At 44.6% G+C, this 11,729-nt stretch overlaps 1 protein-coding gene across 6 annotated transcripts in view; it reads right to left on the bottom strand.

Moving 5' to 3' along the window:
• AP2B1 (adaptor related protein complex 2 subunit beta 1) overlaps positions 1–11,729 on the bottom strand; it is a 74,603-nt gene extending 62,874 nt beyond the window's left edge. For 2 of the 6 annotated variants that reach the window (XM_071817057.1, XM_065852910.2), the window contains exons 1-5: positions 11,629–11,729; positions 7,780–7,837; positions 6,031–6,136; positions 4,663–4,798; positions 3,288–3,533 (exon numbers count right to left, since the gene is read on the bottom strand). In XM_071817057.1, the coding sequence (XP_071673158.1) occupies positions 3,288–3,533; positions 4,663–4,798; positions 6,031–6,136; positions 7,780–7,816 (525 nt within the window). In that variant the 5' untranslated portion in view covers positions 7,817–7,837; positions 11,629–11,729. The other 4 variants (XM_065852909.2, XM_071817056.1, XM_071817055.1 and 1 more) reach the window with 4 other exon arrangements.

An 11,729-nucleotide genomic window follows, 5' to 3' on the forward strand; every position in this document is an offset into this window, starting at 1 on the left:
TTTTCAAGTCCTTCCCAGCCTTCACAAGCAGGAACCATGAACCAATCCAGGAGTGGTGATTCACTCCTTGTACCAGTTAAAACATCAGCTACAAAGGGAAAAGAACACAACTGTGAGAAGTCCAAGTGCTCTCCCATGCTCAGGACGGTGGTGTTCCACCCCGCTGTACAAGAGAAGTCCTACAAAGTCCTTTTGAGACACACAGGACCATAAACAGCTTCTCAGCAAGGGGCTCATTTCTCAGTTTTATCACAAGAGCAAAGAGGGAAAAAATTCCTGCAAAGTACACAGTAGAGAACAGACCAGGAGGTAAAAGCTGCTCCTGTTTCTAAACAGGTGGCCTCAGGGTGCTGTCTGAGACAGACCGAAACGAGGACTTTCTTCCTCCATAGGGTCATCCAGGAAGCCCAAACATATATTCAGAAATTCTGGCTGGCAGTCACCGTGGAAGAGGCAAGAGAGCACTGTCATCTGTATCAATAGGTTTTTAGTCTAGTCTATGAACTAAAAAAGCTTAGAATTCCCCAGAGGGAATTTTGATTAGATCTAGATGAACCTCACCACCTCCACTTGTCAGATCTCAATAGATTCTCTTCTTAGTGCAGGTTATTAAATGCTAATTACTAATCAGCTTTTTATGTGAACTCAGTTTACTCTGTATTGATTCACAAGCGTTGCTCTCAATAAATTGTGATGTACAGATGTCATGTAAAACATGACATTATTGGACAGCACATAAGGGTTGTATCTATACAGCCCACGAAAAACCAGCAGAACAGCCACATCTGGGAAAGCTTTGATCCAGCAGAGCACGGTGATGAAGAAGAAATGCTACAAGGAATTAAAATCCCAACAGCACCCAGAAAAGAACTGGGAAAAGGTGACATCATCCTACCTTAAGCTACGAGGATAGCAGGGAGACTGATGAGAAAACTATTCCATGGGTTAAAAGTTATCCTAGAAGGTCGAGGATTGAAAATATTTGGATAGAGAAAGGTTGTTCCATTCAAATACCAAAAGACCAGTAAGGCTTAAGATGGATTTATGTTTTTCTGCTAATATTTACACTCCTGAAGAAAAGCAAGCGCAGCGATAAAAGCCAGGAGTGAACCAGTTACAAAATAAGGTGTCTAATGATCAACATCTTTGGTTCTGCTTTAAACTGCTGCCATCTCGTGGTCTTGCTCTTCATCACCAGGGCTCAGCACTTGCAAGAGTCCAACAAGGAGCAATCGGTCATGAGGTCCAACTCACAAGTTACAGAACAAGATGGTATCAGGAAAAAGAAAAATAAGTTTGTTCAAGACTTCAGAGAGCCCCTGGCCATCAGTAGGTGTGTAACAGACCTACAGCTCCCACCTCACTGTTACCTGCTGCTGGGTGTGAACAGTGATCTGGAGTCACCTGTCATCTGTGTATGATCCCCAAAATCCTGGGATGCCATACTGAAACGGTATGTTGTTAGAACATGAGGATAACGGGAGGACATTTTCTGAGTTGCACTACACCAAAGTTACCAGCAAGAAAGACTCCGAGGACTGACTGAGTCCAGCAGCACACTGACAGCCCAGAGAAGCCAGGATCTGGCTTAATATTCATCCAGACCTGGTTCTGCTGAGCTTCATGCAAGGAAATGCAGAGCAAAAATGAAGGTTTGCCTTAAGACAGCTCTGGGAAGAAATGAGGGTTCCCTCTGTGGGGGGAAACTCTTCAGCAGGATCCCGAGTGACAAAGGGCGGTCACAAGCACTTCAGGCTCATCTGTAAAATGAGATTAAAGGCTCCGTCCACAATCAAACTTCTGCAGCGTCACTACCCAGTAACCAAACCAAGCCCTTGTACGCATTACTGGCCCATTGCCTGCACAAGGTAGGACACCTCAGATAACCAAGCTGAAATGAATGTAGCAAATCTCCGAGCCAGCTGGTAACTTGCCATATGTACCTATACCAATATATATGCAATTAGAAGTTTGAATTCATTAGTGCATGAGAAATTGCAAAGCTATCACAGAATTTTTTTTTTCAGAAAAAGCTACTAACTACCAGCCTTGGGTGTCAGTCCTTTAATCACAACTACAGCAGCTCGTCTGGCCGGGTGCAACCCTGCGCCTCTTCAAAAGATCACTGTATTACTGGTTTTGAATGAAGGTCAGATCCTGACAACAAAAAGCCCAGATAAAGGGGGAAAGCACCTTGACTGTGCACCTACAGCACCTCAACAGGACTTCAAAGCAATGCCCTGAACATTCCCCAATCTCACACAATTCAATTATAATAAACTATTAGTCAAAAATATGAAAAAAACCTCAAAACTTTCTAACAAGGTCACCTCCAACTTAGACATCTTTATGATGAGGGTGATTTGAGCTGATAGAAACATGCACTCTGATCTCCGCACAATTATAAGGCAATTAGCAAGCCACAGATGGAGTTGTTACTCTACCCAGCACCCCGCTAGAATGCTTAGTGCTTGCTCATGTGCTAAAGGCAGCCAATTACAAAACCATAAAAAACCCCATCTTGAAGACTATTTTTCAACAGGAGTTTTTTAGCTCCTGCTCAAAATCCTCATTTCTCAGAAGACAGAACAAGTGTGGATTTCCTGTCTAAAAAAATCCTGCTTCATTAAGTGTCTAATGTTGCCTATTTCCACAAGTAATCAAAAGAGGAGAAACATTTATAATAATATTGGTATGAATGAGTGTGTATAAGAGGTTGCAATGACTGAGATGCACCGTTTACAGAGGAACAGGCCATAAGGATAGAACCATCTGTACCATTCTTTTCAGTAGTCTTTCTTTTGATACCTGGTACTGATACACACATTTTATTTAAAAACAGCTTCTAGATAGGGTTGCATTCCACCTGATCATGGAGAAATTTCATTTGACTATATTAAAAACAAACATTTTCTCCACTCCTTACAGGCCAGTGGATTTATCTGCATTAGTGAATTAATTAATCCAACCTCTTACTCCAAGAAGAGCCAAGGCAAGAAGGCAACAGCTACAAGCTGTCACCAAGGTAGTTGCATCAAGTATTTATTGATCTTCTGACTCATCTGACCAGAAGTTAAACTTCTGCTGCAGCACTCAAGACAGGCAAAACACGCAAAAGCCCAAAGAGATCTAAGAACAGAAGGCATTTCCTATTTTCTGAGGCAACAAGTGTTATCTAACCAAACGCATTCATCATGGTGCATCAGTTGCAATTAAAAAGTCTTGATGTTTCCGATTATCTGCCCATTACAAACTCAAGCAATGCGCTGGAAGGATGTATACATTACCATGGGATTGGAATCTGCAATCAGGTCGCGCAGGGAATCCAGAAATCCTTGATCCTCCACCATCTGGGCATTGATGTCATGCAGCTTGGCCACACAGACCGCTGCGGTCTTTCGTACATAAGGGTCTTCATCCTTCAGACACTTGCGCAGAGGCTCACACAAATACTCCGTGATCTTGTCCACCCTGATGCATCCCATCGTACGGACGGCCAGAGCACGGATGAGAGGGTTTGGGTCTTCACAGTCCTGCGAGGGGACAGAATACGCAGTAAACAAATCTGCATCACTGGCCACTGGTATCTTCTCTGCAGGTAGAATCACGCTGTTCTCATTTCAAACAAAAAGCATCCTGATTATACGCTAAAAACAGGCAGTTATTTCAGATCAGGGATAAAAGGTGGAACTTATTCACAGAAACATTCTACACCATCTCAAGATGGTTTCAGGCTACTATAGCTTGTAAAACTGTGATCTCAGTGTCCCTTCGTTCTCCACAGGCAAAGCTTCTTTCAACATGATCTAGCAGCCAAATCTGAAGCACAGCTAAGCTAGAGAGGCAACTCTCACCACCCAAAACGCAGCCACAGACAACTTTCAGACAGCATAAAATACTGGTTTCTGGCCTTAGTGGTGCAAGAGAATACAATGTGATAAGTCAACAAGTAAACACAATTCAACAGTCATTAAGGCCTATTTCTTACAGGCCACCAGTTCTAGACATAAGCTTATTCCTTAAGTTTGCAACATATGAAGCACTAAGCAAAGGCTCATCTACAGCTGCTTTTCTGATGAGGAAAAAAACAGAAGGGGAATATAACACTTCATACTTCAAGGCTACGTAATTTTACATATATCCAATCCAATAACATGTCCTAGATAAGTAGAGGCAACTTGACAACAGAATTAAAGGCAATACTGCAATCAGGTTGTTATTTTTCCAATGAATCGTCTTTTGGTTTTTCAGAGAGAGCACAGCTGAAACATTCAGACAAGAAGTAAACAACCATATGACAAAGATACTACAAAGGCTGGAAGATGAACAATATAAAATATTTTATCCAATGCCAGAAGCTGCGTCTTTAATGAGGATTAGTAAAATGATAGAAGCAGCTTTCCCCAGAGCAGGCTCTCTCACAACCACTCAAAGGTGCACTTAAGTCATCTCCTCTGCAATAACTAGCAGCAAAAAGGACCCAGACTGTTGGATTCAGCACATCAGCTCCTTATTTTCTGCTCCTCTACAAGCACCCCCAGCCCAGAGACTCAAGTACAAAAGCGGAGACAAACGGCAGTTCACAAAGGCTAATGGACAAAGGAGACACAGGGACAGCCACTGTGCTGGACTATTTTCCGACGAGCCACGGGAGCAAGTTACCTTCACAAAGCTGTTGACAGCCATAATGGCCATATCTGGCTGACTCTTGGCGTAGTTCATCAGGTACAGGTAGACCAGCTTCTTCAGCTCCAGGTTGTCGGTCTGCATGCAGTTCACAACATCAGGAAAGAGCGAGCTGGACAGACAACAGTAAGAAGAACAGTGAGACTGCATGGTATGCAAAGGGGATAGTATTAATAACAATATCAAGGAAGCCAAGAAAACTGCAGCTCCGCTTTAAGTACCATGCTGTCTCATGGCAGGTCAACTTCCCTCCCAAAACAGTTTGCAGTGGCTTTTATAATAATAATTCAATCACTTGTAGGGCTTTAACACAGGAACAAGTAAAAACTAATGCAATTTCCTCAAGGTGTTTTAATAGGAGAGTTCACCAAACCAAAAAACTCTACCATGCCAGGCCTAGAAATGAACCCACAGGAAAAAAAATGTTGCTTAAAAATATTTTGGTAATGCAAGACACTTACAAAGAACCTGCCGAATTTCAGACGAGTAAACGCTAGAGCAATTGGGAGCTCAAGTGCTGACAAGCTGAGTTTCATTCAAATATCAAGCAGCAATCTCTAAACAGCACTGTAGAACTTACACAGGGATATCTGCAGCTCTTGGTTATGCTGTAGAGATCTAAAGGTGAAGGGTATGTGTTGTTGGCCAAAAGGATTATTTTTTCTTCCAGTTTATCTGTTTGTTCATTCTATGATGTGGTCATAATACTAAATTTGCAACCTTATATTAGTTTTTGTGACAACAGCCAACACTACCATGAATCCAGGACCACTGTAGCTTTATGGTTGACTCCAGTCCTGGAGAAGCTGGAAGGAAGAAAGTGTTCACTCAACTAAGTTGTGCTGGTTGCCTCAAAGACAGAAAAAAGTATTTGGGACAGTGTCGCAGAAGGTAAATGCCTTTGTCCTTCAGCTGGTATGACGCAAAGGTTTCATTTAAAAATAACTCATTTTAAAATGTAGCATAAATTTATGCTATGAAAAGCAAGGCCAAGAAAAACACTTAGAATTACCTTTCTGAGACTAAACCCAGGCTAGCAAGCAGTGAGAAAACATAATTAAAGTGCCACCTGAAACACTTGAATTCTGGGTGGGTTTTTAAACAAAAAGGGCTAACAGGCACCCAGCTAAACTGGCACTGACAACGGTTGTTTCTTTTGCTTTCAGTAACAGGAAGGAGGTTGAGAAACTGTGAGTCAGTCTCAGCACAGACAAGGGCACCGCCGGCCTCGTTACCCAGCCGAGATGACAAACCCAGAGCTGTTCCACAGAGTGTGTGTCACTGCACCCAACAGAGTCCCAGGAGAATCAGAGCTGCTTCAGGCGCAAGAAAAGCTGCTTTTACCTGACATCCTTCCCCACGGTCATGGCCGCAATAACCTTCTTCACAGCTTCTTTCCTCTTCTCTTTCTTTTCATTATTGAGTTCGGCCTTCAGTTCAAAAATCTCTCCTGGCAGAAGACAAAACAAGTTGAGCCTCTTGGGAGGAGAAAAGGATCTCACTTTAGGGATAGTTCAAAAGTGGCTTTTTGTTTTCCCAGCCTGTTGTTCCCATAAAACTGGTGCAGCAGCATGTGGAAGTTGTCAGACCTTATGGAGAACGTGCTTGAATGAGAAGCAAAGCTGCGACACTCGGAGAACGATATGGGCTATAACTTGCTAACGAGAAAGCAGTTAGCGAGAACCATGCTGCGTGTTGCAGCTCTCCCACTTCTAGAACATTACACCACATCACTGTAGCGTCTGTTTCTCAGAGTCAACTATTATATAACCAGGATGAAAAGATAGTTGGAGATGCCAGATTAGGGCCCGCAAGAAAAACAACTAACTTAGCTAGGAATTTTGCCCAGACTTTTTAACTTTTGCTCGTCACCACCTGCCTCCTGCGAATGCAATGAGACAACAGCAGCCTGTGGTGCAGCCAAAATGCCATGATGCAGCAGCAGAAACAGGAAAGCACAAATTTAGTCCAGTGGAACAAATTCCTTCCAAATTCAAAAGACAGAGATAGTACTAACAAAAGCAGCAAGTCAGACAGTGTGCCTGGATGCTGTGGTTGTCAAAACAGCCCTTTCCGTGACATTAGCTCTTTCAGATATTACTGTATGGAAAATCAGTTCAGGCTGGATCTCAAAAGTGGCAAAGCAAGTTTGCAAAATAAAGTAACATGCAAAACACAGCTTATCGAGTCTGTTTTAGGACTGAACTTTGACATAAAGTTGTTCCTTAAAGATGTGAACTGCATTTGCTTAATTTATGAGCTCATTCTGAACCTTAATAAACCATAAATAGATCAATGCTGTAGTTTTTTCACTGGCAAGCATTCACCAGAAACATTCAGCTGTTCTGAAAATGAGAGGCTAATGTGAACCATTTTCCACATCTACTGGAGAAGGATGAGCAACATCAGGCTTAAATTGCAGCCAGCAAAAGCTGGTATAAACACTGTTTTCTTCAAGAACAGTTTAGGAAACAAAATGTGCCTGCAACACCTTCAGCAGAACAAGCCCTGCTCTGGAACAGCTGAATGAGTAAAATGTTCTCAAAGATCCTTCCCAGTCGTCCCATTTTTAACTGCTGCAGTTTGTCCTGAGACAAGGTGCCCACCACACCTCCAGTGAAGCCAGAGGAAAGTCAAACACAGCCCTGCAGCTTTGGAGGAAACAGTGATTAGAAATCCCATCATCTTTGCAACAGTGTGATATAGAGATACACACCTACACCTTAAGTATTAAATGTCTCTCAATCAACTTCTATCCTGTGATGCACAACAGAACAACCATCCGTAGTCTTGAACTTGTTAGCCCATAACTAAAACTTTGATCAGATCTGAGCTGAAATCCCAACATTTTGTCCTCTGATCCTCAAAAAAGCAGCAATTGGGGTCATTTTGTGCATCACAAAACTGTATAATGCATCGGTTTTGTCTTCTGTCACCATGTGACCTACTTTCAAAGTTTCTCCCTGGATGATTAAGACAAGAAACAGGGACAGAGCTCACAGAAAAGCGCAAGTTCATCTGCATGCAGTTAAAAAAGCTGTGTAAAAATAGCCGCCCACCACCTCCAATCCACTGCACCAGCCTAACACTAACCTTTTTTATTGGTCGTGAAGTATTTGGAGTCCGTCATGGTTCCAGCTCCTTAAAACACCTGAGAATAATAATAAAAAAAGAACAAGGAGTCAAACAAGTCAAACAGCATTTGGAGCTGACAACACGCAGTTTGCAAGGCAGGAACTCGGAAGAAGGACGGCTGGTGAGTGCGCAATATAAGAGAAGCAGCAAACGCTTCGCATCCACAGGCACGAGTTTCACCATCTCCGTTCTGCACCTGCTGCTGATGTTACTTGGCAAACCCAGGGATTTAAAGGGCGCAGATGAACCACGTCAGTGAAAACACAACAGCCTGAGGCAGACAGGCTGGGGAAGCTGCGGTGCTTAGCCCAGTTTTTTAAACTCTCTATTTCAGAAGGGAAAAAGGTGCGTTTTAACTCCTTATAACCAGCAGATCTTGACATGTTCTGCAGCTGTCTTTCCCCTGGGTACAGAATTTCGTTTTCCAAAAAAGCACTGCACACTTAACATCTTGACTGGAAGCAAGAAGTCCATGTTTCAGACAAAGGAAACTGTCATCTCCCCCTAACGATACTTTCCTGTGCTGCATCCTGATGGAAGGAACAATTAACCCTACTTGCAACACCCACCCCGAGGCCCTTTCATTTCTTTCCCTGATTTTGTTCCTGCGAGATGCAAAGCAGCTTATTTTTCAGTTCTCTCAACCTTGAAACTGAAATCTTTCTCTGCCAAGATCTGACATCCCGCCCCGGACACAAACACAAGCTTATCATTTCAGGGCTAAGCTGCATTTTTGTGGACTGGACCAAAAAACGCTGCTGGGCCAGCAAGTGCTTAGCAAAGCTGCGAGAACGGTCTCACCAGCACTTTTCTCGCTCCACAAAATCAAATCATTAATATCTTAGGATCCAGGGATTGCCCAAACATATGTGGCTATCCGTCATTTCAGTCTTAAAATTGCCAGCTCCATAACACACATGACTCAAACAATTTTCAAGTACTGGCTTAACAACAAGCAGAGAAGTGGCACTTTTACTGGTTTTGATGATAGTCTGCACTGGTGCTAAGAACCTAAGACCCTAAAGCCATGCCAGAAAAAGGGTTTCCTACCTCTTTCCCCCTTTTTGTACTTTTTTTGCCAAATTCCCCTTCTCTTGTACATCCTTCCATGACCTTAAATTCTATCAGCAAAGCAGCAAGACATCTCTTCCTTAAACGCTGCCTGTCTTGCCTCTGAACCTCACAGGTCTTGCTGGCTCAGCAACAAAAGGACAAGCTCAGCTTTGAACTCCAAGACTCTGCTCAGCAGCGCAACCAGCTTGTTGGTTCTTAACACTTTCCTTCCTCACCCCTTCACCAACCTCAACACCACCACCATCCATTTTTCCCTTCCCACCTGGATCAGTTTAATACCTCAGCAGCTAAATTCCCAGCAATTTCTACCCCCTTCAACATGCTCTACAGCAGAGTAATCACAATCTTGTCCACTTGCCAAGCAAAGCAGATGAGAAACAACGTGTTGCTTCGCCCAGTTCCCCGGAGCTCCTGCCTGCGTGGTTGCTGCCTCATCCCAATTAGGCAGAATTACTGGGTTTGGTTTGATTGCTCTCCCTTTCTGCTCCTGCCACGCTGGAGAGCAAACTATGCCTGGGGACAGCTCTGGAAGCGCGTTCCTCCTGCAGGAGAGGTTTGCCCTCCTTCCAAAACAGAGGCTGAGTTGGGAAAGCCACACAAGCCACAACATTGCAATCTTTCCAGGAAAAAAAAAATCGCAGCATCACAAAAGAAGAAGCTGTTGTGGGTCTTGTTCCATAATTAAAACCACAGCCCATGTTCAGCTGCAATGTTATTGCTGACACATTCCTTCGGATTTGAGCCCAGCTTAAAAGATGACTTAAATGTTTTCCTCTGCGAGAGTTTCTGGCGTGGTGCCACACAACAGGCACTGAACACAGCCTCGCTGTTCTTTGTTTGCACTATATGTGGATTTGTCAGGCTGGGTCATACCTCCCAGCTGAGCCAGTCTGATATTGCTTTAACAGGGGCCAGAGCAGCAGATTATAGAGAAAATCCACAAGAGAAAACAGCCCACCATACACAACATCTCAACTGCATAAAGCTAAACAGAGGAGGAAACTTTGCTGAATTTCAGAGATGACCTTTAATCTCAAAATCAGGACATTCTGCTGTTTTTCTACCTTTAGCTCACATACTTGGAAACATGAATCCTAGAAACACTCAGACTCAGATAAGGCTAAGCACAGCACATATATTTACAACCTGTTTTGATAGACATAAATAAGTCTGACTTAGGTCAAAAAGCAAACGACTGTAATCCAAACACAACACAGGAGAAAGCTCTTTTTCTCATGAGCGCACAGATTTTTGCCTCATGTCTGTCAGAGCTTGCTTTGCACATTGTTCAGGGACAGCTTGCAGCAGCACCGAGCATTATCTCATCCCCTGAGCAAACTCAGCAAGTCTCAGATGAAGGCCAAAAACAAAATAGCCCAGGCATACAAATAGCAACGTTTTAAATAACTCACAAAAATGTCAGCTTCTCATGCACAAATCTAAACTGAAGAGAGCCAAGATAAATTACGACAACATCACGAATATCCTGGTATTTTTTATGAGAAAATCTACATCAGATTGCTCCCTCCTTACTATCATTCTGTGTCCAGCACCTGCTAAGGCGGAAACAGGTAAGAGGTGTTCATGGTGATGGCAAAAGACTCCTGTTCCAACCCCAGCAAAAAAGAAGAGATGAAAGAGAGGAATTTCTCTGGAAGCTCTGGCAATGCTTAATGCTACAAGCATTGGCTTGACATTTAAATGTAGACTAAACCAAAAATATGATTAAACGAAAAGACTAAGGAACCCTCACAACCAGAAAAATGAGCCTCCTCAGCCCAAAACGACACAGAAAACTGTACCCTGCTCCTGACCAACACGTGCTCTGCCCCATATGTGACTCTAATGACTGCCTGACCAGCTCCCCATTATCGATCTCAGAGGTGTCAACAGGAAGGCGGCAGACTAAAGGCCTCAGTATTAATCCAAGCTCCCAAGCACTGAAACAATTCAGTGTTGAACCCCCAAACCTCCAAGGCAATCCCCAGTTTAAGCTGCCTTACACTCCAGCTGGTGCCACCACCTCTTATCTGCATCTGCGCCACCTGCAAAGCCTCTCGAGTAGCTGCACAATAGCCCAAGCGTGACTCAGGGCCACCAGAGCATCATGAAACTAAACAGAGCAACCAAACACATGTGGTGAAGGGAAAGCAGCACCTGAGCTTATAAACCCACAGCCCTGACGGTACCTGTGAGAGGCAGGTAATTCATTTCCATTTTGGGAGGCAAACACCCCTTTGGTGCTCCCCACCCCTTTCTCAAATGCCCCGAGTTCCTATCAGCTCCTCCCCTCCCAGCACCCCAGCCCTCACCCCTGCCCAGTCCCACCAGTTATCCCAGTAGCTCGTTCCACTCATTCCCACCCCACCTCCCTTCCCCAATCCCACCAAGAGCCACCCCAGCCCAAGCCCAGCACCTGCCCTCCCACCGCAGCGCTGTGCACCCTCAGTCCCATCCCCTCACCCCTCTAGTGTCCCTCCCAGTACCTCTGTACCCACATCCCCAGTCCTCCCAGTGATCCTGCACTCCCTCCCAGCACCACACCAGTGACACACCCCACCCTGTTCCAGTGATCCTCACCCCCTCCCATCCCAGTCCCTCCACCAGTGCCCCTCACCTCCCCCCAGTTTTCCCTGACAGCGCCTCCAGCCCCTCCCAGTTCCCCAACAGTGTCTCACCAGTGCCCCCCAGCCCCTCCCAGTGCCCCACCAGTGCACCCCCGGCCCCACTCACGGCACCGGGATGGACACACCGCTGTGGGGGCGGCGGCGGAACCGGAAGCGGAGCGGAAGGAACCGGGAGGACTCGCGAGAATGATCCCTCCCCCGCCTAGA

This window comes from Patagioenas fasciata, chromosome 19 (assembly GCF_037038585.1).
Source record: "Patagioenas fasciata isolate bPatFas1 chromosome 19, bPatFas1.hap1, whole genome shotgun sequence".
NCBI lineage: Eukaryota > Metazoa > Chordata > Aves > Columbiformes > Columbidae > Patagioenas > Patagioenas fasciata.